Source organism: Aethalodelphis obliquidens, unplaced genomic scaffold (genome assembly GCF_003676395.1).
Source record: "Aethalodelphis obliquidens isolate GAN/ISIS:26980383/991018 unplaced genomic scaffold, ASM367639v1 scaffold7, whole genome shotgun sequence".
In the NCBI taxonomy this organism is placed as follows: Eukaryota; Metazoa; Chordata; class Mammalia; order Artiodactyla; family Delphinidae; genus Aethalodelphis; species Aethalodelphis obliquidens.
In genome coordinates, this window is record NW_020837951.1 from 35,111,928 (window position 1) to 35,138,974 (window position 27,047).

General features: G+C 44.4%; 1 protein-coding gene, 1 long non-coding RNA gene and 1 other non-coding gene across 6 annotated transcripts; 1 reads left to right on the forward strand and 2 right to left on the reverse strand.

Moving 5' to 3' along the window:
- Window positions 1-1,251: 1,251 nt before the first annotated feature.
- ZBTB5 (zinc finger and BTB domain containing 5) lies at window positions 1,252-27,029 on the forward strand. 4 transcript variants are annotated; one of them, XM_027105484.1, is made up of 3 exons: window positions 1,746-2,350; window positions 22,523-24,582; window positions 25,471-27,029. In XM_027105484.1, exons 1-2 carry the CDS (start codon window positions 2,343-2,345, stop codon window positions 24,555-24,557), a joined length of 2,043 nt encoding a protein of 680 aa, XP_026961285.1. In that variant the 5' UTR covers window positions 1,746-2,342; the 3' UTR covers window positions 24,558-24,582; window positions 25,471-27,029. The 4 variants fall into 4 exon arrangements, 3 of the variants coding, with proteins under 3 accessions (XP_026961286.1, XP_026961285.1, XP_026961284.1); XR_003432597.1 differs by having other exon boundaries at window positions 1,747-2,350; window positions 22,523-25,589; window positions 26,253-27,029; XM_027105485.1 differs by lacking the exon at window positions 1,746-2,350 and adding an exon at window positions 1,252-1,715 and having other exon boundaries at window positions 22,523-27,029.
- LOC113620286 (U6 spliceosomal RNA) lies at window positions 10,281-10,387 on the reverse strand. Its single transcript, XR_003432734.1, has one exon. It is a non-coding gene; the product is annotated as a U6 spliceosomal RNA (small nuclear RNA).
- Window positions 18,475-22,341, reverse strand: LOC113619948 (uncharacterized). Its single transcript, XR_003432598.1, has 2 exons — window positions 20,200-22,341; window positions 18,475-19,931 (listed from the first exon to the last, which is right to left on the reverse strand). It is a non-coding gene; the product is annotated as an uncharacterized LOC113619948 (long non-coding RNA).
- Window positions 27,030-27,047: the final 18 nt, after the last annotated feature.

Here is a 27,047-nt window from a genome sequence, read left to right on the forward strand (position 1 = left end):
TTCACACGCTCTCCTAAGTACTAAACGTACAAATCTTTTTAATTTTTGCCACTCTGTATATATGAGATAACATCTAGTTCACAGTATGTCTGTAAGGGTCACATATGTTAAAGGACCTCTCACGTTGCCTAGCTTACTGTCAGCATTCTTTTTTTTTTTTTTTTTTTTTTTTAAGCAGCCCAATCTGACAGTAAAATACATGCAAGGGCAATAAAATGTCAGGGAATCTTAATGAACACAATTTACCATCAGACTTCGTTGAGGCCGTAAAGAAAAAAACCCCAACCAATATTGCAAGGACAACATTTCCAACGTGTATGGTCTGAAGGGATGGATCAGCTCTAATGATAACTGGGTGTTGAGTTCTGAAGAAGTGGGGTGTTCCCTTTTAAAAATAGTCTTCCCCCCCAAACCCACCCCCCCAAAAAACAACCGAACTGCGTTCCCCAGCCTGCCTTTGTCTCCGGAGCCACGCCGAGCTCCCGACAGCTCCCGCCGCGGAAGGCCCCTTACGGACTTGTCTGCTCTTCACATGGGGAAGGTGGGCTTCTTTCTGCCGTCGGAGGCGCCGGGGCCGGTGTACCTAAGGGTTCGGGCTCTCCGTCCGAGCGTGCACCTGGGAGCCCGGGAGCCGCACGGACCTTGCTCTTTTCTGACATTGTCCCACCGAAGTCCGCAACTCTTCCACGTTTCCCATTCTGTTCATTGGGAGACTGGTTCAGGAGACTGCAGGCTTATTTGACCTGCGGCACGGAATGCGGAGCGAAGTGCCAGACTTCTCAGTCCCCAGGCCTTGGAGACGCCGCCACCGGGACTGGACGTGGCGCGGTGTCGGACCCAACTGCCGTCATATGGATGGCATTTTCGGTTCAGCGTCTTTAGCCTGGATTTTGGCTTAATTCAACCTAAACAGCGTCTTGGAATTTTATTTTTTTCCAAAGCCTACGAGGTCCCGCGAAGGGAATTCGCGTTGGAGAGGGAGCCCGGTGTCACCGAAGAGGGAGCCGGGCGCCGTGAGTGTGGGGAAATCCTTCAGGTCCAGCCAGCGGTGGGACACTACCTCGCGGGCTCGCCTCACACCTGGCTCAGACCTCAGGCAGTCGTAGTTGTGACTGGTGGAATGAGGCGGAAAACCCGGGGGCCTCCACCACAGCGGGTCTGGATTGGCTTCGGCACACAGTCGCTTTTCTGTAGTCCAATCCTAGAGTCGCTTAGTGATAAATCCCGCTTTAAAAGGCGTTTGATAACAGTTTTACGTGTTGTAAGGCATACGGTGATTGGCTTGCAGGGCTCACGGATTCGCTCGGTAGTAAACACAGCGAGGCTCCTGGGACCGCGGATTGGTCAGTGTTCCCGGGGCCGAATAAATTCCGCCGGATTCCGCGCGCTGGCTGGCGGCACATCTACCCTGGCCCCGCCGCTTCCGCTTCTGATTGGCTGTAGCGCGGCCGGAGGGGAGGAGAAAAGCCGCGGAGTAGGCGATCTCGTGTTGCGTCACTTCCGTTTACTGTGGGCCGCTGCCGTGGTATTCTCAGAGTGCGGCGGCGAACGGGCTGAAGCAGCCGGAGGACGAGAGGCGGGGTGGGCGGAAGGGGGAGGAAATCCCATCACTGGGGCGCCAGCCTGGACGTTCCCGCCTCCTCCGACACTGTCGGGTCCGATCGGAGAAGGGTCACCGCCTCCTCCAGCGAGAAGGGGGGCGGAGTCCGGCTCAGGTGAGGCAACCCTGTCAGCGCGAGCCGTGGTGGCGCGCGCGGGCGCGCTCACGTGGAGACAGTTGGGCTCTGGGGGAGCTGGATGGGCGGCGCGAGCAGGGTCTAGTCCAGGCGTCGGGGCGCGCGCAGACGCGTACCGGTTCCCCTCCATCCCCCCACCCCCGCCTACCTTGTCAGTCTTTCTGAGGTGGTATTGTTACCCTCGGAACGGAGGGGCCAGGCGGGTGGAAGGCGTGTTCTGCGCAGGCGTCCCCCGTGTCCTGACGCCAGGCTGTAGGTCCAGCCGGTGGGGCGGGGCTCTTGCCCCCTCGGATCTGCGGGCCTGCGACGTTGGTTACTGGGATCGGGTGGGGAAGGCTTGGGACCAACAGCCTGGCGGGGTGAATAGAGGATCTGCGGGATGGGGTCGGGTGGCTCTCTCGCCCCCATCCTGGGTCTGTTTGAGCGACGAGGTTTCATTTACACCAGAGCAAGGCCGAGGCGGTCTGGAATGGGGAACCGGAGGCTGACCCTTGGAGGGGTGGAGCCAGTGTTTTGGAATGCCCCAACTTACCAGAGGACTACAGTGTTTATAGGCTATTATTGAATGGCCTCTGCTTCCAGGCTTCGTGCTAGGAGCTGTGGGGGATGCAGTGGTAAGAACAGCCTTCTGCCCTCCTCCCCTTGTTTGGAGGACATGCAGATTTATACTTAAATACTAACCTTAGGCAGTGAGTTAAGGGGGGTCGAAGGTTAGTTTTTCTTCTCTTCCAAAAAAGGTCGTTTGTTATTAAGTCAGTGTGCATTCTGGCATCGTGGAGGGTACTGTGGAAGCTAATTTCTGAATAGGACACAAATCCTAAATATTTAGTTTGGAGGAAAACTTTTAGGTAAAGGCGCAGTGAAATCTTGAGTACTAAGTAGTATGGTTGGGTTCTGGTTAATTTTAATGAATTGAAGTAAGAAACCCTTCACCTTCAAGAACTGAAGCAGAAATACTTCCGAAATATGTTCATACACTTTTCAGTTGTAGTAGGTAGAAGATATTACATACATTAGGATCTTTCTTTAGAGGTTGAAGAGAATGCTGTGCCTTAGACATCACTGATGATTTGTTATCCTTGTAGGGGCTGTTGTGCCTTAGATAATTTAAAAAAGGTGGGCTAGGTGCCTCACCGTTTTCTGGAGAAAGTGCATTCAGTGTTGTGATTTTGGTGGTGAGGTTGATAAGCTAAAAGATTAGCGGCGGGGGAAAAAGACCAGGTGGGGAGAGGAGAGAGAATTTTAGAGAAAAGCCCCTAAACCAAGGGAAGGCCTCCTACTATTACTTTAGTCCCCTCTGGAAATCCCAGAAAACTTGGGAAGACTGGCCTCACCACCACTGTCAGGTTGGTGACCTGCCAGGTAAGACTAACTCGTTGAGGACCTGTTCGGGCTCTTGCGTTTTGCTAAGTAAATGAACCAGGACTTTTTAAAGAGTCCTGAAGTCAGCAGGTTTTCTTGATTTGCTTTTTCTCTCCTAAAAGTTGTGTCAAAGCATGGTATAGTTAGCTGGGGATACTGGCAAGCTGTATTCTTCCTATTTGAGGTGTCTAGCAAAATTCTGAAAGAGAGAAGATTTGGAAGAAAAGCATCTTAGAGTGGGGTGTTTTCCTAAGCTTAGGGGTCAGTGCTCTCAAAAGAGACTTTGTCGTAAGGCTATCACAAGTAGTTGAAGTTATTAAAAAAAAAATCAGTTGGATACAAAATGCATGTAAATGTTTAGTATTTAAAGTATTTAGCATGAATTATGTTGAATTGGAGTTCTTTAGCGTGGGTAAGACTTAAAAATAGCTTGTGTACAGTGAGAAATGACAAAGTTTGCTGTAGTGCTGACAGAATCTTGAATCTGCCTCAGTTTCTCCTTGGAAAGGGAAAAGAAAAACCCAAGGTATTGATTCCATGTTAGTCTTCAACTTTTATTTTTTTAATATAAATTTGTTGTAAACGAATACTTTTCCTGTTTGTCAGTTTTAAGCATATGAGTTCTCTTTGACTGTACTTAACATTTCTCAAATATGGATGTTGTCTAGTAGAGCCAAATTTTGTTAGTGTAGCAGGTGGGATGGAATGTAACACCACACGGCACCTTTTGTCTAAGTATGAGGTGAACTCATGCTAAAAGACCAGCTGTTTCTGAGTGAACTATTGTTCTTACAGTTGTTTTCATCATTGTCATTACTGAGTAGTGGCTTTTAATCTCCAGATTCCAATTTTGGGAGGTGCTTTTCATTTGATTAATTATACATCTATTTACTAAAAGCTTTGATTTATCTTTCTGACAGCTCAGATTAGGAATTGTGTTGGAGTACTGACATTTTATTGTAATATAGATAGATTACTGTCTTAGTATCTAAGATTATTTTATCTGTACATAATTTTCCTTGTGATATTCTAACATACTTGAATGATATGTTTAAGGTTCCAGTATTTCCTTGATTCTAAACCACATTTTGTTCACATTTTAATCTTGAGGACAGGATGCCATAAGTAAGCATTATACCATAGCTTAACTGGCATTGTTTTTCCCCCCCCAATGTTACATGAGATAATGTTGCACTTGATAATCACTGGCATCTTAGATTTAATGAAACTTGGTGCAATTAAAAGACTTTTGTATCCAACTAATTCGTTGTTAATTGTAAGCAATTAATTTTCCAAATCTGCACTCTGAAGAAAGTTTGCTATTGAAAGGAATCCTATTGGAAGTAATATTTTTTCCTTATTCAGAGGGGAATTAACGAACTGTTTTGTTTCTTTGACAAATTTTAAAGGATGATTGACTGCTGGGTCTGCTTTTTGGAAACTGTACTTGGTGTTTTGTTACTTTGTATACTTGATAACAGTTTACAAATGCTTTATTTCCAGCTTAAGTTTAAAATGATTAGGGTGAATTGTTCCCCCCTTTCTTCCATACATGATATTGTTAACTTGGTGTAATTGATTTTTCAGTACATCTAAATTAGTTATAATTTAAAATATACTCAGCTGTCTTCCTCTAAAAATATAAGACCTTCAATTTTAAAGGTCTTTGAAATACAAGTCCTTCTGTTTTAGTCTACAGAGAGGATTTGAGGAAGGAGGACAGGGAGAAGAAAACCCACTGTTCTGGGGTTCAGTTTTGAGAGGAATGTACAGATGGTACAAAAATCTAAACACATGTAGTAACATACACTGTATTTTATTTTGAGTAGAATGTCAAAAGCAGCTTAGCAGGTGAAGTATCAGTCACTTAGCAGGTGAAGTATCAGTCACTATTGATTTGATAAATTACTCAGAAGTGAAGGAATATACTACTTTGAAGGTAAACTAGGTATAAGAAATGAATTAAATCCATTTTTCATCTTCTCTCCTGGAAAGGCATCATCAATAATTGTGTCTCCAATGCTTCAGCATGGCTTTCTTCTTGATAGAAGTTTAGTTTTTTTCCTTAAGAAATACGTATCTTTATCTGTCAGGGGTGCAAGGCAATAAAAGCTATTTTTAAAAATTGCTGAAAAGGTTGTGTGTGGTGGAGGCAACTGGGATGTGTGTCAGGCAGCATTTTCTAAATAATAGAGGGAAAATATATTTAGACTTTTAAAACAGATGTTAAAATATAGTCTCAAATATATAAACAGCTAAAAGAAGCCATTGATGGATGGTTTCTATAGATTTTTGGGTACCTTTGTGAAGTTTGTATGCTCTTTAGAGCGTTAAGTGGCTACAGATGTTCTTTTATCTGGACAATCAGCTGGCTGGCTAGTCATTTTAAGTTTTAGGAAAATGTAGTACCCGAGACAGGGAAATTTCTAGAACAGTTACAGTGCAAGTGTAAAGTTCTAAATAGGATAAAGCAGTGAAGTTTGTCATAAATTATTATTATTATTTTTTTTTTTTTGCGGTACGCGGGCCTCTCACTGTTGTGGCCTCTCCCATTGCGGAGCACAGGCTCCGGACGCGCAGGCTCAGCGGCCATGGCTCACGGGCCTAGCCGCTCCGCGGCACGTGGGATCTTCCCGGCCCGGTGCACGAACCCGTGTCCCCTGCATCGGCAGGCGGACTCTCAACCACTGCACCACCAGGGAAGCCCCTGTCATAAATTATTTTGAAGTTGAAGTGCAATGCTGTCGGACTCTGATGTAACTGACTGTCTTGAGCATGCCCATCTATCAGACAGCATTCTGCCGGTGGGCCACCACCTTGGCTGACCACCTCCCTGACAGGTTTGGGCAGACCAAGATCTTCCCCTTATTACAGGTGATCCTGCCACCAGGAATGCATTCTGTCACCCAGCCCCTCTTCTCCCCAAGGCTCTGCTCCCTGATTCTTGTTTGGCACCAGCCTCATGGAAGGCAGGGTTGGGAGGAGCCAGTGGTAAGGAGCAGTGGGAGGAGAAGGCAAAGCTTATCTTGCATCCTGCTGACCTTCTAAACTGGGGTCTGTTATCACTGGTGAAGGCTTGGCAGTGTGGGCTATGGTGGTGGTGGCGGTGGCGTGTAGCATTGGTAATAAGGGAGGATTTGAGGAAGAAAAGAGACGAAAAGCCCCTCCTGCCAGCTTTTCCAGAATCCTTGCTCTAATTTTCACTCCCTTAGCTGTTATTTTACACACCTGTCTTTTCACTCAGTTCCAATCCTTGACCCTGACCCTGCTTTTCAGCTTCATCCCCTCACTCCCTCCAATTGCCTGATCCTTATTCCTAGCCTTTGCTCACACTAGTAATTGCTTACTGTCTCTCCTCTGAATATCCTGTCATCAACCACTGGGCCCATGTCTTCCTGGGGGCTACTCCCATTACTGCAAAGTGAAGTTTTGTGGATGGACCTAGGATCATATCTCTTATCCTTCACTTGCTGTACTAGTTGGGTGATGTTGGCCCTAGGCATGGGGAAGACAGTCACTGCTTGATCATCATCCATAAGAGAGAATATATGTAAAATACCTACAGGACCTCGCTCTTAGTAGGCATTCAACCCTTTCATCCAACTAATCGAAGTATAGTGGTAAGTGTGGTGCAGTGTTACTTACACTGCACAGGTGCTTTGACCTGTTTGCTAACATAGTAACAGGTTAAAGGCATACTTTGTGAGTGGTCTTGGAAGGTGATATTGCTGAGAAAATGCTAAGTGATTTATTTTGCAAACGAGTAGCACAGTATATGTATAAATCAAAGGCTGCCTTTACGCTGAAGTCCCATTTATCCTATATTTTTAAAGAATGAGATTGCAGGGAATTCCCTGGCGATCCAGTTTTTAGGACTCCATGCTTTCACTGCCGAGGGCCCACGTTCAGTCCCTGGTTGGGAAACTAAGATCCTGCAAGCCACGCAGTGCGGCCAAAAACAAACAAAAAACAACCACCACCCGAAACCGAAACAAAACAAAAAAAGAGATTCCACATACATGCGCTTTCTATATATGTAAAAATTTAGGGCTAATAGCCCCAGTACGTGCTGCTGGGCCCCTTTTCTCCCTTAGTGCATCAGCTGTTTCTTTTTGCAGCTTAATTAATTAATTAAAAAATAATTATTAAAAAAAGACTATGTGAGGGCTTGAGGTACTTCCCTGTGAGGAAATCTTTCATACATAGGCTTTGACCTTTATTTTGGATATTCTGAGACTTTTTCTTTCTGGCTTTTGGCTGATTGTAGGGATAGTTGTGACTCTCAGAAAAATGACTGTTGGGTAATATGGTGTTACATTTCACCTAAATACAAAATTCATTCAAGATAATTTACGGAGTTTTATATCAGGCACTTTTGAAGAGAGAGAGAAATTATAGTCCCTGGAGTCAACAAGAAGTTTTAGTAGAAGCATTTTGACTTTGCACTAGAATATAAGTAGGTCACTAGTAACTTTTCTTATTCAAGCTGAATTATGAAGTTTTAGGTCAGCTAATCCCTAGGAATTTTTTTAAAGAAATTTATGTATTTATTTTTGGCTGTGTTGGGTCTTCGTTGCTGTGCACGGGCTTCCTCTAGTTGCGGCAAGCAGGCTTCTCATTGCTGTGGCTTCTCTTGTTGTGGAGCATGGGCTCTAGGCGCACGGGCTTCAGTAGTTGTGGCACACGGGCTCAGCAGTTGTGGGTCGTGGGCTCTAGAGCACAGGCTCAGTAGCTGTGGCACACAGGCTTAGTTGCTCCACGGCATATGGGATCTTCCTGGACCAGGGCTCAAACCTGTGTCCCCTGCATTGGCAGGAGGATTCTTAACCACTGCAACACCAGGGAAGTCCAGCCCTAGGAATTTTGAACTGGAAAACAAGCTGGTAAAGTGGGAGAGCTGGAGGGTAGGGTGAGATGGTAAGGGCTTCTGGCATTAGCTTGACATCCCCAGTCATGCTCACTTTTAGTCATTGATGGATTTCCTTTTTTTTTTTAAGATTTATTATTTATTTATTTTATTTATTTTTGGCTGTGTCGGGTCTTAGTTGCGGCACGCAGGATCTTTTGTTGTGGCACGTGGGCTTCTCTCTAGTTGTGGCGTGCAGGTTTTCTTTCTCTAGTTGTGGCGTGCAGGCTCCAGGGCACCGTGGGCTCTGTAGTTCTGGTGCGCAGGTTCCAGGTCATGTGGGCTCTCTAGTTGAGGTGCTCGAGCTCAGTAGTTGTGGCTCGTGGGCTTAGTTGCCCCGCAGCATGTGGGATCTTAGTTCCCTGACCAGGGATCAAACCCACGTTACCTGCATTGTAAGGCAGATTCTTTACCGCTGGACCACCAGGGAAGTCCTGATTTCCTTTTTAATACACTTAATCTGTCCAATTTCTGAGCTGCCCTGACACAGCAGAACCAGAGAGACTATAAAATTAGTCATGCTGACAGATGTGGTAGCTGGGGTTAACCTTGGGCGCCTGTGTGCCTACGTAGTCCCACTTAGTTGATCAGACCAGAATATGGATGAATGTTCTAGGACTCCAGAACTTGTAACCCCATCAAAAATCCTAGCCTGCTTGACTGGGACCTTGCCTAGTTTTGTTCTCTTACATTTATTTTCACTTACGTCATCTCTACAAGTGGAGGCAAAGTTCTGTTTAGTTATTTTTCTGGTAGGGTTTTATCTAGATTAGGGATATTGAACGTTAAGAGTTCTTAGAATGTTAAGATGCTTCTTGCAGGTGTAGCCTTGCAGGTCCTGCCTGGCAGACCAGCAGCAAATCACTTGATATGTTGTAGATGATGTTTGAGTATGGGTGTACATTTCTTTATGAACTAAGTATATTATTGAAAAGCATGTGGGTAGGTCAATATATAAGTCAAACAGTTTAAAATGTGCTATTAACTGGCTTGTTCCCCTAGAACACAAATGAACTTTTTTATTAGTCTAAGTAAAGCACTATTAGGAAAGTAAGTCTATTGAGAAAAGTCAACTCTTGATTATTCATGTTAATGTAATAAGCAGTGGTATAAGTATATTTTCTTAATTATATTTAATTTGCAAATTTCTAAAACTCTGTTCCTGTATAAAAAATATTGTAGTGTACACTTGCTTTGGGTCAAAGTTACAAATTGATAGATTACTTGCTGTATATCCTCCTGCCATATAGGCTCATAGTCACATTTTGAAATCTTTTAAAGAGACCTGGGGCTTCCCTGGTGGCTAAGTGGTTAAGAATCTGCCTGCCAATGCAAGGCACACGGCTTCGAGCCCTGGTCCAGGAAGATCCCACATGCCGCAGAGCAACTAAGTCCGTGTGCCACAACTACTGAGCCTGTGCTCTAGAGCCCATGAGCCACAACTGCTGAAGCCCGTGTGCCTAGAGCCCATGCTCTGCAACAAGAGAAGCCACCACAATGAGAAGCCCGCGCCCCGCAACGAAGAGTGGCCCCCACCCACTGCAACTAGAGAAAGCCTGCGAGCAGCAACGAAAACCCAACGCACTCAAAAATAAATAAATAAAAATTTTTAAAAATTATTAAAAAAAGAAAAAGAGACCTGAAGCTTTTTCCCTTGGTTTGAAGGCTTCAAACAGGCAGCTTTTGGTAAAACACTTACCTTCTCAGCATGAACTCTTTTATAGCTTTTAGACTGGATCTCTGAGTTTGCTAGAGATGCTTGTGAGTTTTGAATAACCATGATCTTGATTCATGATTCCCTTCCATCACAGTGGAGAGTAACACATTTCATACCTCTCAAACTAACTGAATTTTAAAAATACACTTTCTAGATCCAAAACTGTTTCAAGATAGCCATGTTGTTTAGATTTTTTTAAGATTGCGATTTGAACTTCACTGTGTGACAGAGATCCAGCATGAACCAGGTTAAAGTAAAAGGGAAATTTGTTGGCTCATGAAATAGAAAGTCCTAGGGTCATGCTAACTACAGTCATGGCTGGATCCCATGGTCTTGATGTCATCAGGACATTGTCTTTGGTATTGCTTCCTTCTTTGTTGGCTTCATTCTCAGATAGGCAAAAATTGCCACCATCAGCGTTAGACTTACATCTGTCTCACAGCTTGCAATCTGGGTGAAGAGAATATCTATTCTATTCTATTCTCGCTCTCTCTTTTGAAACAGTCAATCCATCATTTCTCTCCTGTAACACTGGCACTGATAAGGATCCCAGTGAGTGAGAAATACGGGACATTTCATGAATTTGCTTGTCATCCTTGCTCAGGGGCCATGCTAATCTTCTCTTTATGGTTCAAATTTTAGCACTTGTGGTACAGAAGGGAGCAAGAGATTCTTTGTTGATGGTATCAGCAAAAGTCCCCAGGGCAGACTCTAATTGCTGTGGCTTGGCCCACATATCCATCTCTGAAACAATCATTGTAATCAAGGGAAGTGGTTAAGAAATTAGCCAGGCCTCTCTAGATCATTTGGAGGAACCAAAGATCATCGGGAACTCAGAGGTTTGGAGGCAGTCTGATCTTTTCCAGCTGGACTAAGAATGGGTAGAAAGTGATTTACCCCAAGGACATTAGTAGACAGACCAAAAGAAAAAAAAAAGGTGTCCCTTGGAGATAGTATTTGAATATTGATTTGTGGGGTGATGTTAACAAGTTTTACATTGTTTCAGTTATTTATTGCTATGTAACAAATCACTCGAAAGCTTAATGGCTTAAAACCACAAAAAGCATTTTATTATTATCTCTAAGAGTTCTAGGGGTTGCCTGGGCTCAGCTAGCTGATTCTCTCTTGGGGTCTGTTATGTAGTCAGATTGTGTGTGGGGCTGAAGTTAACTTGAAGTCATGTCTGGAGGCAGGTGTTGACTGTCAACTAGATTTCAGCTGCGCTTCCTCACAGAATGGTTGTTGGGTTCTAAGAGGAAGCCAAAAAGACCAGGTGAAAGCGGTGTCACTTTTTATGACCTAGCTCACAAGTAGTCACACAGTGTAACTTTTGCCATAGTCATAGACTTGCCTGGCTTCAAGGGGAGTCGACGTAGACGCCCACCTCTTCATGAGAGGAGTGTTGATGTCAGACCGTAAGAAAACATGCAGTATGGGAGACCTTCGTGTGGCTAACCAACTTGGAAAATGCAATCTGCTATACACGTTGACTTATTTCAAGTGACCAGTTTTTATAAAGAACATGAAATATAAATTAGGCTATGCCAGTTCTTGGGTTGTCCTTATATTGACCAGTTTCTTTGTTGCCTAATGTATCATATAGTATCACCAAAAAATTCTCCAGCATTCTTTCTCTCTTCCTAATAGCACTCTGATTTCTTTGTTGTGAATTATCTCCATCCCCTTCATGTATAATCTTGTTAGGTGGATAAATCAGCAATCAGCCTTCCATCACAGAAGGAAAAATAGATCCTTCCTCTTTCTTCCCCAGCACAATCACAGGTAGGGGTGGGTGGGTCCCTAAGTTCAGCTATATTAGAAGCTCTCCCTGGAACTTTGAATCTTGAGCATGTGATGTCCATAACTGAGGGAACTGTTGGAGCCCATTTATTGCAGGGGCAGTAGCCCAAGGAGACTCTTCCTACTGTACCAGTGTGATTGTGGATTTTGCTTCCTAGCCCTTCCAAGCTCCTGCTGTCTGGTTCTTCAGCCTCCCAAGTCTTTGAGCTCTCAGATGGCTTTCACTCAAGTAAACCAGAGTTGAGTGCTGTTGGTTGTGTACAAGGCCTTAACTGACAGACCATCATAACTACAGTTAGCTGTATTTTAATACCCAAATTAATTAAATTTCTTTAGTTATCCCAGAAAACTCAATTAAGAAATTATGTTATGGTAAATTATTTTGTTAATGACTTGTTAAAACAGTGATTACTAACTTTTACTACAATGGGGCCTCTTAATGCTAAGTGGCCTCTTAGAATCAAAGAAAGGAATTGGGATTTCTCATTGACCTAATAATAGTTTGGGGACAGCAGTGGGAGATTGGGGATAAAACATATTAAGTATATTTACAAAAATATCCTTTACAACAGACAGTGTCATCTGTTTATCCATATGGTTACATAGCACTTTATTCTTTAGTATCACCAAGTATACATAGCAGATACTGTCTGTGCCCTGACCAGATCCCCTTGGTCCTTTTTACTGCTTCTGTGCACCAGTTATGCAACTTTGAGTGAATGTTTGCTTCTAATGGCTTGTGTCTGTGACTCTTTTGAGGACTGTCTTTGAGGACTGTCTTTGAGTGACTGGCTTCACTTTGTGCACAGGCCCAGAGAGCTTGAAGTGCTCCATCTCCCTGGAGAGGTTCTTAGCTGTTGACTGACTAACGCAAGGGCTATGAAAGACCAGTTCCCTTGCCTTGAGACGGCTCAAACTCAGTTACTTATACTCCAGAGTTCCCCTGCTGGACCAGGCTAAAGCTGGGATTTTGCCCCAGATTGCTCCCTTGCTTGGCCGCTGCTGCTTCTCTCTACTGCTTCCCATTCCCAGTTTCTCCTGGGAGCACTTCCTTGATAAGTCAGATGTACTTGAATCCTCTTAGGTAGGGTTTCCCACAAGCAGACCCTAAGACAGTATGACACTAAGCCTTTTTCATATTCATAGTCTTTGGAATCACTTTGAGGCATCACAGTAATGCCCTGCTGTTTCCATTTCATTCTTGGAATACTGACTTGTGGCACTTTGGGATGGCCAGAACATATATTAACAATCACATTAGTGAGTCAGCTGTATTTCTCGTTTCATTTAACTCATGGCTCCATTTTTACTTTAATTGAGTTATGCATGCGTTACTGGATTTTTTTTTTTTTTTTTTTTTTTGGCTGTGTTGGGTCTTAGTTGTAGCACGTAGGATCTTTTGTTGCGGCATGCGTGCTTCTCTCTAGTTGTGGCGTGCAGGTTTTGTCTCTCTAGTTGTGGTGCACAGGCTCCAGGGCACGTGGGCTCTGTAGTTAGTGGCACACAGGCTCTCTCGTTGAGGTGCGCGGGCTCAGTAGTGGTGGCGCGAGGGTTTAGTTGCCCCACGCATGTGGGATCTTAATTCCCTGACCAGAGATTGAACCCTCATCGGCTGCATTGTAAGGCGGATTCTTTACCACTGGACCACCAGGGAAGTCCCTTGTTGCTGTATATTAAATAGCTTCTCTTAAAAGTCAGTCAGTACACTGACAGCAGTAGGTTGCCCTTCACTATATATAACTTATCCTCACCAGTCCATTCAGAAAGATTGGTCAATATTTATTTATTTATTTATTTTCCCTGCCGCGCCTTGTGTCATGCGTGATCCTAGTTCCCCCACCAGGGATCAAACCCATGCCCCCTGCATTGGGAGCACCGAGACTTAACCACTGGACCACCAGAGAAGTCCCAATATTTACAGTATTTAATTGCATTGCCTGGCATGTGATATAATAGCTATTTATCAATATTTAAAATTGCATTATAGGAAGCTTTCTATCCTAAAATGGTTTAAATAATATAGGAATTATCTTTTCCATAGCATTCAATAGATATTTCCTGTAAAACTACTTGGTGCTCGTGCCTCTTCAGGGGAGAAGTAATTCTTTGGCAGCTCTTTCTAATTGTGTGCGTGGCGGTGGGGACCAATTATGGTCTGTTCATGCTCTCTTTTTAGATTTTTAAAAAGAAATTTTACCAAAGATATATATGTAGTTTGCTAAGTACACATCACTTAAGGAATCAAATAGTTCCACAGATTTTTTTTTTTTTTTTAGTTCCACAGATTTTTTAGATGAATACTAGGCCCTGGCCCCCCTGCTCCCCATTTCTCTTTCTCAAGACTCCCACTTTCAACTCTTTTTTTTTTTTTTTTGCGGTACGCGGGCCTCTCACTGTTGTGGCCTCTCCTGTTGTGGAGCACAGGCTCCGGACGCACAGGCTCAGCGGCCATGGCTCACGGGCCCAGCTGCTCCGCGGCATGTGGGATCTTCCCGGACCGGGACACGAACCCGTGTCCCCTGCGTCGGCAGGCGGACTCTCAACCACTGCGCCACCAGGGAAGCCCCCACTTTCAACTCTTAACTAATTCCTTTGATATTTATATACATATGTAAAAAGCCATGCTTGGAGCTTCTTAATTTTTCAGTTTAGGCATTATCTATTGACTTCCCCTTGGTTAGAGATAAGAATTTTGTTTTTTATGAGTTTGTTAATTTCTCCTTATGATTCTACTGCACACTCCACATTCCTCCATCCCCCAGTATAGTTAGAATTTTCATTAGATCAGCTATTCTCAAAGTATAGTCCAAGGACCCATAGGGACCTCTGAGAGTTTTTCAAGGAGTCTATGAGGTCAAAGCTATTTTCATATTGATATAAAGACTTATTTGCTTTTTTCACTTAATTCTTTCATGAGTGTACACTCGTGTATGATATTGCAAAATCCTGAATGCAGAAGCAAATATGAGAATCCAGCTATCTTCTGTTAATGCAAAAATGTAAAACAGTGCCACTCTTCTCATTATTTTTTTTCGGGGGAGTATGGTTATTTTTCATAAAAGTTAACATGTAATTGTTTATTTTTATTTTATTTTATTTTTTTTTGATTTTTTTTTTTTTTTTTTTTTTGCGGTACACGGGCCTCTCACTATTGGGGCCTCTCCCGTCACGGAGCACAGGCTCCGGACGCGCAGGCTCAGCGGCCATGGCTCATGGGCCCAGCCGCTCCGCGGCATGTGGGACCTTCCCGGACCAGGAAAAGCTATGCATTTCCAAAGCCATTTACCCATCACATACATGGGGAGGGGCTCTAACTGTCAGAGGAATGTTACAGTGGCTGTTTGTCACTGGCAGCTGTCCAGCCTTTTGAACACCCCCACCTTTCCATTTGGAGAGCCTGCAAATTGTGTGTCCCATTTCCCAAGGTAGAATCATCATTACAGGGCAGATGTGAGAACTAGGTTCCCTTGGTCGTAGGTACCTGAGTGGGGTCTGGATGCAGATGTGAGCAATATGGAACAATACTGAGCATTTAGAACTACTCTGTCCAATCCAGTAGACATTAAATTAATTAAAATTAAATAAAATTAAAAGTTCATTTCCTCAGTCACCCTAGCCACATTTCAAGTGCTCAGTAAACACATGTGACTAGTGGACAGCATAGCAACTATGCTGTTGATTTCTGTCATTGTAGGAAGTTGTATTGGACTGTGCTGGTGTAGAAGGTGCAATGGCAGCTCTCTTCTGGGCAGCTAATCCAGAGCAGGATCCATGGAAAGTAGAGGTAGTAGTGGCAGTAATGATTTCCACGATGTGCTTGGGTGCTCTGGGGCATTCCTGTATCACTCTCCCACCCTCCTGGAGATTTTGTGAGCTTCCTAACATCTTTTTACCATAAATCCCTTTCTCCTTAAATCAGTTGAGTGGACTGATTGTATCCAGTTAAGGGCTCTGACTTACCCTGAAGTGTTTTCTGACACTCTGGATATATTGGAAGGAGCAGTTGAATAATCTAATTGGCCAGTTTTATGGCTAAAATTAGCTTTTATATTAGTGGATTTGATTTCTATTGCTAATCTAAATGATCATAAATTGATTAAATGATATTAAGATGAAAGAATATTGCCATTAAGGAGATATTAGTTTGGAGTTATGTCTAAACAGATAATTCAACACAGTTACTAACTTAGAGAATAAGTGTTTCTCCAGGTTTTGATGATCATCTCTAATGTCACTATTTAGTTTCACAACTTCCAGGCCCCCTTAAGAAGAAAGGAATCCTTAGCCTTTGTACTGCCCTGATGAAGGCCTGACAATAAGGCATAGCGGGACATTCCAGGCATCCCTACAGTGTTTGGAGAAGAGCCTGGAGAACTTGAGTTGATCTCAAGGATTGTGTCAGGGCATCTAGTGTAGGGCTGACAATCTCTAGGATGACAGGAAGTTATATGAACTGTTTACCTATTTTGCAACATTATTTAAACCTCTGTTTTCGTTGGGGTCATGTTTAGCTACCTCAGTAGTCTCTTCTCATAGGTTTCTGGGCCCTGGGAATCTCCTCAAAATGGTGCTTTTGAGACCACAATTTCCTTGCTACTTATGCCCTTTCTATAGAAAGGGGGATTGAATATTAGGAGTTTGACATTTTAGTGAATGACCTTTTGTGGAAAAGAGTGGTGGTTTCTCTCATACTCAAGATAACTGACATTACAAAAAATAAGGAGGCTGTTTTTCCTCAGATGATCATATTTCTGCTGCTTGTTGAAGAAGAAGGACATTGGACAGAATGCCCATTTAATGCTCCATTAAAATACCATTTATTTGGGAAGTTAGTCTTTTATGTTCCCCTCTTCTGTTAAGTCAGAATAGTAAGCCCTACCTGACAAGGTTGTTTTGGAGATTAAAGATAATATAAATAAAAAGTACTTAACACAATGACTAGCACATAGAAGACTCTCTAACAGTAGTCACCATTGTTTTATTATTACTACTACTGTCAGCACTGCAACAGTTCTACAACATTGGTTCCAGTCTCCACAGTAGGAGAGAAAGCAATAAACTCAGTGCCTGATGCTGCTTGCTTTAACCTAACAAGGCTCCAGTCTCTTAGTTCTCAGAGTGACTTTGAGGCTGGTACAGCTTCCTGAGACAACTCCTTGTTTTATTTCTTTTGTTTCTTGAACCAGAATGTTTCTTCCCTGTTACTGCTATAAAATAATTGCCTCCTTGGAACTTGACATTTACTACTATACGTGTTTACTTTCCAAGTCAGGAGCTATAGACTTGTGAGCAATAATTGCATTTTGTCTAATCTCCCCAAAGCCTTGAGCTCTGTGGTCCCTGGTTGATTGGGTGGGGTCAGGGGCTCATGTGCTGCTGCTTGCCATTGTTGGCCCTTCACTCCTAGCAGGGAATCTTGATAAAGCAAGAAGGGGGCAGCAGGAAAGTACGTGTTTTAGTGATGTATTTTGTTGTTGGAAACTCTTCAAAAGCTGAAAAAACACAGGAGGTAAAAGAATAGGCCAACACGTGGCCCCTGCTTTGAGGCATTTTACCATCCGTTTGTAACTTTCCAGGTACAGTAAAGGCCTGTGCTTAATACTCTCAGTTGGCACTGTAGACCTTTGGTTTTTATGGATTTAGAGTTTGTCATTTTTGTTATTTCCCAAGGATCTTGAAGGAGTGTGTTCTGTGGTCACTTGTCATTTCACTCAGTCATGACTTGGCCTGCTCTGTAGGGCTGGGCCACTAAAGCAAGTGGGCAAGCCTGGTGTGCAGCTTGGCATCCATGTGGCCTTCTGCTTGCAGTAATCCTTGTGAAGTGCCATAACGGTACTTGTGAATTTGGAGATGTGCAAAGATCTCAGGGTGTATGCCTTTAGAATGTCAAGGATCTACCATGTTTTGTTTTGTTTTTTTGCGGTACACAGGCCTCTCACTGTTGTAGCCTCTCCCGTTGCGGACCACAGGCTCCAGACGCACAGGCTTAGCGGCCATGGCTTATGGGCCCAGCTGCTCCGCGGCATGTGGGATCTTCCCGGACCGGGACACGAACCTGTGTCCCCTGCGTCGGCAGGCGGACTCTCAACCACTGCGCCACCAGGGAAGCCCTACCATGTTTTTTAAAATTTCATTTAATATTGGGAATTCCCTGGCGGTCCAGTGGTTAGGACTTTGTGCTTTTACTGCTGAGGGCGTGCGTTGAATCCCTGGTCAGGGAACTAAGATCCCACAAGCCATATGGTGTGGCAAAAAAAAAAAAAAAAAAAACCCAAAAAAATTATTTTTATAAAAGTTAAATATATGTATGTATTTATATTTTAGAAGCCACATAGTTCCATTAGGTTTAGAGCTAAAAAAATAGCAGTCTTCTGTCCCCCGTTTTTCCCCTCCAAATTCCCCCTCCTTAGAGGCAGCCACTTTCACTTGTTTTAGTTGTTTCGTCTGCTACTGCTTTCTATATTTCCAAACAGCGTTCTTATATTACTATTTCTTGGGGTAGTATTTCAGACAGCATTTCTTGACTAATAGGGAAGGTGAGAATTTAACCTTCTTACACCACTTCTCCTCTGCCTCCCCCACACACATGTATTGGCCTTCCCTTACCCTTCCAGTATCTCAAATTTGGCTCTGTGTTCACATTATTAGGACTCTGTAAACAAAACACATAGGGTACGGCAACTAAACAACCATGTATTCTTCCTGGAGTTAATAACTGTCCCATTTAAAATTCTTCTTGGGCTTCCCTGGTGGCGCAGTGGTTGAGAGTCCGCCTGCCGATGCAGGGGACATGGGTTCGTGCCCCGGTCCGGGAAGATCCCACATGCCGCGGAGCGGCTAGGCCCGTGAGCCATGGCCACTGAGCCTGCGCGTCCGGAGCCTATGTGCTGCAACGGGAGAGGCCAAAACAGTGAGAGGCCCGTGTACCGCAAAAAAATAAAATAAAATTCTTCTTGTTTTTTTATGACCTATCTTCACATTTTCATGGAACTGTTAACTTCTTAGTGGCTCTCAACTATGTCATGTGATCTCTCCATTCCTTTTTTCCCTTGGGGAACTCCTTGGAGTCCCTCATATTCCTGCTCCAGTCTGCTCCCCAGTCCTGCTGCCTAGCTCTCATTTCGGGCTTCAGCATCATCTTTCAAATTCTCTTTGCCTGTTTTCTAGGATGCATCTGCAATTCCTATATTCTTCATCTTCCTTTTCTTGGTTTATTCCCAGCTTCCTGAAGCACAAGGTTTAATAGCTTCCTGAGAAGGGATATGTGGGAGGTAGACTTTTGGGTTCTTGCTTGTCTGGAAAATGCCGTAGTCTCCCCTTACAATTGATGTTTGGCTGGGTATGGTCTAAGTTGGAAGTAATTTTCTCGGAGAATTTTAAAGAACCTTTTACCTTCCAGTATTGCTTTCGAGAAGTCTAATGCCAGTTTTATTCCTGATTCTTTGTTAACTCTTCTTTGTTAACTCCCCCCACTTCAAACTTTCCAGATCTTTATCCCAGGTGTTTTAAAATGTCACTGTAATGAGCCAGGTGTGGGATTTGTTCATTCATATTGCTGAGCACTTGGTGGACCTTTTTAGTGTGAATAAGTAACTTCTTCAGTTCTGAGAATTATTCTTTGTTGTTTATCATTCTCCCCATTTTCTGTCTTTTCTCTTTTTGTATTCAGACTTTGGGCTTCATTAGTTAATTCTTTTTTTCTCTTGTTCATTCACTTTTATTTCTCCTTTGCCTTGTCTGTGACATTTCCTCAGCCATATTATTATCTTCCAACCCTTCTAGTAACTTAAAATTTTTTTTGCAATTTTAAACTTCAATATTTTTTTTGTTTCTGGAATATTTCTTTTCAAAAAAAATTAAAAACATTCTCTTCCTGTTTCATGGATATCGTATCTTAGCTGTCTGAGGATGTTAATTATAGGTGTTTTTCGCCCTTAGTTCTGTTTCTTCCAGATGCCTTTTTGTTTGTTTGTTTAGGGCTCTTTCATGTTGCCAAAATCTTGGCTGTCTGTGCACCGATGCTGTACAGAAATACTGAGACAGTTATGGAGGAGAAAGAAAGAGTGCCTTTATTTCTTTGCCAGGCGAAGAGGGAACACAGTAGGCTAGCACCTCAAGAACTGTGCTCCCCTCCCTGGGGAATAGGGAGAGGTCTTATAGTCGGGGCTCATGGTCAGGGGTATGCAATAAGGACGAAGGCAGTAACAGTCTTGCATTCTCCTGCAGAGTTTCAAAAGGATGAGATTGCTGACAAGATTAGGATGTGTGCAGGGTCTCAGATGGTCTCCTCATCTTCTCCGGTCCCTTTAATCTTGCCTCAGGTGGTTTCTTACCTGCTCCTCCCTTGATTAGCAACTGTTTGAATCTGCCCTTTGGAACTCAGGGAAGGTCATGGAGGCTGGAGTTTTGCCTACAAGAAATGGGAGACAAAAAAGCCTCCGTGCCTGGGAGCCCCATAGGGCCGCACTCGGTTTCAATGTTAGGGATTTTTCCCCTCCAGTTTGTGGTGCTTCTTCCTGACTGATTGGAAGCTGAGTGAATGGGCCTTGAGGACTGGTGGGCTTCACTGTAGGGAAGTTTGATGGGGACCCAAGTGGTCTGTTGGAGGGATTCCCTGGGTATTTGAACCCTGGGCTGCTAGTCTTCTATTGGTGGGTGGGGTGGGGGGAATGTCTTACCTTCTAGTGCGGACTTTAAGTTCATGCTCCAGCTGTGGGTTGTAGCAGCTCGTCCCAGCCTCGTGTCCTGAGTACAGAGTTTCTCTGGTTCAGCCACCAGAGCCCAGCAGGGGACTGCTGGCTTCTTTCCCGAAGAGGCTTTCCACACCCCCTCCACCAGCCCGTCAGAGGCAGGCGCCCTTTCTTTGTCTCCTGTAGCACCTTGTACTTCCTACCACAGCACTTGCAATACTTTATTGTATTTGAATGTTGATTAGTCTGTCACCCCTGAGGGCAGAGATGGATCTGTCTTGTTGATCATTTTATCTCTAGTGCCAGGCACGACTGTCTATCTGCATGTGTTTGTATCCTGGGGTGTAACCATTAGATTCTGCCTCCCTCCCTCCCAGAGGACCAGAGGTTCCTTCGCTGGAGAGGATAAAACAGGGTTTTAAACTTTGTGGCTCCTTCAGCTTCTACAGTCTGTGGGCAGAAGGCACAGAGCAGCGCCACTTTGGGGGTTATTGACCCTGTTTTCTAACCATACAATGAGAGTGTGTCATGAGCACTAGTCAAGGAGTTAGACTTTGAATCAGCAGTCCTGTAGTTCCTAGGAAGTGTAGCAGTTTCTTAGGAGAGGACAAGCAAGTTCTTGTTTCTGATGAGTCCAAGAGATGAAAATGTAGATATGTAATGATTCCAAACTCAGCTTTGGAAAGTGATCCACCCATAGTCCATGCGGTCTCTTCTTTATTCCCTTTTTTAATTTTAACATTTATAAAAAATTTCAAATGTACAAAAAATAAGCTTTTGAAGCAAATGCTAGACATCATGTCATTTCATCTGTAAGTATTTCAGTATGTTATCTCTTTAAAAACTACTCTTGAAAAAAAAATCAGAATGCCATTATCACACCTAAGGAGGAGAAAAACCTAGTAATTCTGTAGTATCATCAAAGATACATGTGCTATTCTAAGCAGTCAGTTGGGTTGGCTGTATAGAAGCCCTACAGGTGAAAATGGAGTCTGAGCAGATGGTTTTGGAGCTTGTTCATCTCTTGTTTTTCTTCTTTTTTTTTTTTGAAGTTTAATTTATTGAGCTTTATTGAGGTCTATGTACATACCATAAAATTCCTTGTTTTAAGTGTACAGTTCAAATATTTTTAGAGAATTTGATGTGTAATCATCATACCCCAATTTTAGAACATTTCCATCATGCCCCCAGAAGTCCCTCTTCCCACTTGCAGTCCTGCCCCGAGCCCAACCCCGGTCCCAGAAAACCACTAATCTACTCTCTGTCTCTATAGCTTTACCTTTTCTGTGCCACAGGTATGGAACGTCCATTAGATTATTTTTTTATCGAATAGACTTCCAGCCAGTCCCCTTGTCTTGACATCATCTTCACTCCACTTCCCCTGGCACCTTGGCAGCCAGTTCTGAGCCTCTGGGTGGGTGGGGGTTTATATATGTCAGGTTGTTTTAGCCACTGCCAGTTTAGGATTCAGCTTTCTGGGCATGCTAAGTCAGTCAGCACGTATTCGTTTACCGGCTCACCAGCTTCCAAAATGCTATTGATATTTCTTTCCCACTCTTTTTTCCCTTGTGGGTTTTTACCTTTAAAACAATAACAAAACCAAAAAACTTTAAGGGTGGAGAGGGTAAATGCATGAGTGCAATCTACTACCATCTATAACTGGAAATCTTCCCCACTAATATTGATATGCCCTTTTTAATTTATTTAAGGTTGCTAAAAGACTGTTTATAATTTCTTGGAGTTTATTTATTGTCCTCAGGGAGTGCAGAACTCTGACTTCTCAGGTATAGATAGATGTTGCATCACCCACACACTGGTCTTTTCTAACATGGACCCTAAGTGTTAAAAGTGGGTCATGTAAGGGTGAAGGGGAGGCTGTAAACAGCCCGTAGCTGATCTGTGTGTGTGTGCAGGCTTCCAGGGCTGTTAGCCGAATCAGCATTTGCTCCTTATTGGACAGGTGTTTAGTCTGCGTGCCCACCATCAGAAACATCACGAGCTTTGAAAGATCCAAGCTTGGTCATTCATGCCTCCCTCTTTTTTTAAGATTTTTTTTTTTTTGATGTGGACCATTTTTTGTGTTTATTGAATTAGTTACATTGCTTCTGTTTTTTGTTTTGGTTTTTTGGATGTGAGGCATGTGGGATCTTAGCTCCCCGAGCAGGGATCGAACCCGCACCCGCTGCATTGGAAGGCGAAGTCTTAACCACTGGACCGCCAGGGAAGTCCCCATGCCTCTCTTGTCGTCACACCCTCTGTGCCCTTTGACTTAGGCTCTTCTGCGTCTTAACACTTTCTTTTTTTTTAATAGGATCATGGATTTTCCTGGCCACTTTGAACAGATCTTCCAGCAGCTGAACTACCAGAGACTTCACGGCCAGCTCTGTGATTGTGTCATTGTAGTGGGGAACAGACATTTCAAAGCCCACCGCTCGGTACTAGCAGCATGCAGTACACATTTCCGAGCCCTGTTCTCTGTGGCAGAGGGAGATCAGACCATGAACATGATCCAGTTGGATAGCGAGGTAGTGACAGCGGAGGCCTTTGCCGCACTGATTGACATGATGTATACCTCCACCCTCATGCTGGGGGAGAGCAATGTTATGGATGTCTTATTGGCAGCCTCTCACCTGCACTTGAACTCTGTTGTTAAAGCATGTAAACATTACCTAACGACAAGGACGCTGCCCATGTCTCCCCCCACCGAGCGCGTTCAGGAGCAGAGTGCCCGCATGCAGCGCTCCTTTATGCTGCAGCAGCTGGGACTGAGCATCGTGAGCTCAGCCCTCAATTCCAGCCAGAGTGGTGAGGAGCAGCCGGCCCCCATGAGCTCCTCGATGCGCAGTAACCTGGACCAGCGGACACCGTTCCCCATGAGACGCCTGCATAAGCGCAAGCAGTCTGCAGAGGAGCGGGCCAGACAGCGGCTCCGACCCACCCTGGATGAGTCTGCCATCTCCGACGTTACGCCAGAGAATGGGCCGGGGGTTCATTCTCGGGAGGAGTTCTTTTCACCAGATTCTCTGAAGATCGTGGATAACCCTAAAGCTGACGGGATGACCGACACCCAGGACGACAGCGCCATCATATTTGACCGGCCCTTTGGTGCTCAAGAAGATGCCCAGGTGCCCAGCCAGTCCGACAACAGCACCGGCAACGTGACCCAGCTCTCCATGGCCTCCCGCGCCACTCAGGTCGAGGCTAGTTTTGAGCAGGAAGCCACACCTGAGAAAAGTGGTTTTCAGTGCGAAAACCCTGAGGCTGGCCTTGGTGAGAAGGAGCACATGAGAGTGGTGGTTAAATCTGAGCCCCTGAGCTCTCCTGAGCCTCAGGATGAAGTGAGCGACGTGACCTCCCAAGCGGAAGGCAGCGAATCGGTGGAGGTGGAGGGAGTGGTGGTCAGTGCCGAGAAGATAGACCTCAGCCCCGAGAGCAGCGACCGGAGTTTTTCAGATCCCCAGTCTAGCACTGACCGGGTAGGAGACATCCATATTTTGGAAGTCACAAATAACCTAGAACATAAATCCACTTTTAGCATTTCAAATTTTCTTAACAAGAGCAGAGGAAGTAACTTTAGTGCAAATCAGAACAATGACGATAATATCCCAAACACCACTAGTGACTGCAGGCTGGAGGGGGAGGCCCCTTATCTGTTGAGTCCAGAGGCTGGGCCTGCAGGCGGGCCCTCCTCAGCCCCTGGCTCTCACATGGAGAACCCGTTCAGCGAACCCACAGATGCTCACTTCGTCAGGCCTATGCAGGAAGTGATGGGCCTGCCATGTGTGCAGACCTCAGGCTACCAAGGAGGAGAACAGTTTGGGATGGATTTTTCCAGGTCTGGTCTGGGGTTGCATTCCTCCTTCTCCAGGGTAATGATGAGCTCCCCTAGAGGTGGAGCCAGTAACTTTCCATACTACCGCCGCATAGCTCCCAAAATGCCAGTGGTAACGTCAGTCAGGAGCTCACAGATCCCAGAGAACTCTGCCAGTTCCCAGCTAATGATGAACGCGGCCACATCCTCATTTGAAAATGGCCACCCTTCGCAGCCCGGCCCCCCGCAGTTGACGAGGGCATCTGCTGACGTCCTGTCAAAGTGCAAGAAGGCCTTATCGGAGCACAACGTCTTAGTCGTAGAGGGGGCTCGCAAGTATGCCTGCAAAATCTGCTGCAAGACTTTCCTGACCTTGACAGATTGCAAGAAGCACATCCGTGTTCACACAGGTGAAAAACCCTACGCCTGCCTCAAGTGCGGCAAGAGGTTCAGTCAGTCCAGCCACCTGTACAAACACTCGAAGACCACCTGCCTGCGCTGGCAGAGCAGCAACCTTCCCAGCACTTTGCTCTAACCCGACCTCTTGAGATAATGCTGAGGCCAGTATCAGGACCTAAACTACAGTCTCTTTTGGTTGGTGGTTAATGCCGTTGGGTTTGAGGCTTCAGGCTGCGAATGGCTCATGCAAATTTCGATGACTAATAAATGGAGAATTAATAGGTGTAGTGCTTGTACTGCTACATTTCTGAGTGAAATGTACGCTTTCAGAGAAGGGATCCAATCCCTGAAACCAAATTCTTCCTTAGGGTTAAGTAATGCAGTCAGAAAGTAGTTTGGAATCGATGTCATTAAAAGTGGCACATTTGACAATTAAAAATCGAAGTGCAAAAGTTTTTGTTTAGCAATTTTTGTAAAACTCTGAAGCATTTAAATTTCCTATATACCTTCTGATGAGATTATATACCTGTACAGTGATGCAAGATAAACTTAAGTGTAACCAGTGGCAACTTTGTGCCTGTCTAAAAGGAAGGCCCTTGAGGACATACCTGTCTGCCAAAAATGCTTTAAAGTTTATCATGAGCTAGTCCTAGGCTTCAGAAAATACTGTATTTTTTATTTTTGTCTGATTTGCAGTCACAGACACTGCACTTTCATGGTGCTGACACTGGGTCCAGAGCGAGCATTCTCTGGACTATTAGGTGTATATATACTTTTGAAAACATCACTGTTTGTTACATAGATGTTTTAACAATTTTTCCTGGTTTTAAAAACAAAGTTGTAAAAGGAGTATGTACTTATAGGGAGCAACAAGTAAGGTATTGTTTCTGTATGTGCTGTTTTAGCAGTATTTTAACCAACTTGTATTACATATGTTACAGTTCCATGTTTGGAAGTCAGAAAAGAGCTAGTGTTTGTCTTTGTTCTGATGGTGTGGAGTCCTGTTTCGTGAGATCTTTTATGGCGCATTTACCCTTTGTTCCGTGCAGATTTCGGGGGCTGGTGCAGCCTGACACATCTCACCCAACGACAAACCCGTTGTCTGCTTCACTTCTTCACATTCATGCCACATATGGCATCTTTCTCGGGCCTAGATTACTGTTTTCAGGTAAAAACTAACCAAAAGTGAAATCAACCCCCCTCCATCGTGGGTTTTATTACTGTTCTATACTATCGTTTTAAAGTACAGACCCTGAACTTTTGTTGTTGCCCCAACCCAAAACTGAATGTTTGAAATCCAAATGCAGCAGTATTCATGGGTAAATATAAATGGGTTGGGCAGCCCAGAGCATAGAAGTCACCAAGCAGCATCTGAGGCAGTTTGAGGAGACATCTGGGTGACTGCCCTGGGCCTCCCTGGACCCCACTGCTTCTCTTCCCCAGCCCCACCTGTGGTCTTCTGACCCTGTGCCATCGGGGCTCTTGGTAGCAGCTGTCAGGCTGAGCCCTGGCTCATGAGCTTCCAGGGGAAAAGCACAGGTTAATGTGTCTCTATAGAGCTCATGAAGTCAGTTTAATTCATGCATGAACATGAGTTTTTATACAGCTTTTTTAGACACAAGCCATTGTGCATAATTGAGTGAAATCCTTCAGTTCTTACCTTTGTTTAGAAAGAAAGGTAATCAGCGAGTGTTTTCTCCTCTTAATCTAGTGTACGCAGTTACACATCTGTCTGTGGATAAACTTACAATGTTCATTGCTTAGCATCTCCTACGAACTGATTCCCAGGGAGGAAAACCAAAAGGGAAACCTCTGATTCCTCTCCTTTCAGATGTGGGGGAGACGGCTGGAGGCTGTGGGATCACCTGTGAGGTTCAGCTGTGTGTGGCAATTGTTAGCAGTCATGCTCTGACTTGATGTGAGGAGGCTCCACATCCACCCCTCTGTGGGGACCAGTGACTCGTGAGATTAACCCTGGGAGGCAGGTGGGTCAGCATGGAGAACGAGAGAGACCCTGCCTGGCTTGGGAAGAGGAATCGGTGGCACCAGGAGAGCAGTGGCAGCCCTCCTCCCCTTCCACCTTGAGCAGGAGGTGCCAGGAAGCCGCCCCCTCACCTGAGCTCCAGCTTAAGTGGACTTGCTTCGGGGCCTATCTCTGACACAGTGGCTGGAGCCCTGCCTCTCCACTGCTAAGTGGAATCTGGACTCTCTCATCTACCTCTTAGTCAATCAGTTCCTACATGTGAGAAGCAAGCCTGTGAGCCAGGTCCTCGTACATGCTGTAGCACTTAAAAAATAATTCAGAGGTTCCCTGGAAAACCAGTCCCAGGGTTCCCACAAATTGGTAGTTTCTACCTGAATTTTAACTGGTATTGGGTACCTGGATTTGATTGGTTAGCCTTAATTATAGCTTGGCATAATCATTTCTGGTGACCAAATCATAAGGTTCTATCAGGGCACCTGTGTCAGTGGTGCTATGCTGGTCAAAATTTGAGACTTTGAAATAAAAAATTTGTCGTATTCATGCCTCTAATTGTGTTCTTTTTCTTCGCCTTAGGTTTTTAAGGTTGAAATAAAAAAATGAAGTAGTATTGCTTTCTCTGCTAACCCTGCTGTGACCAGTACT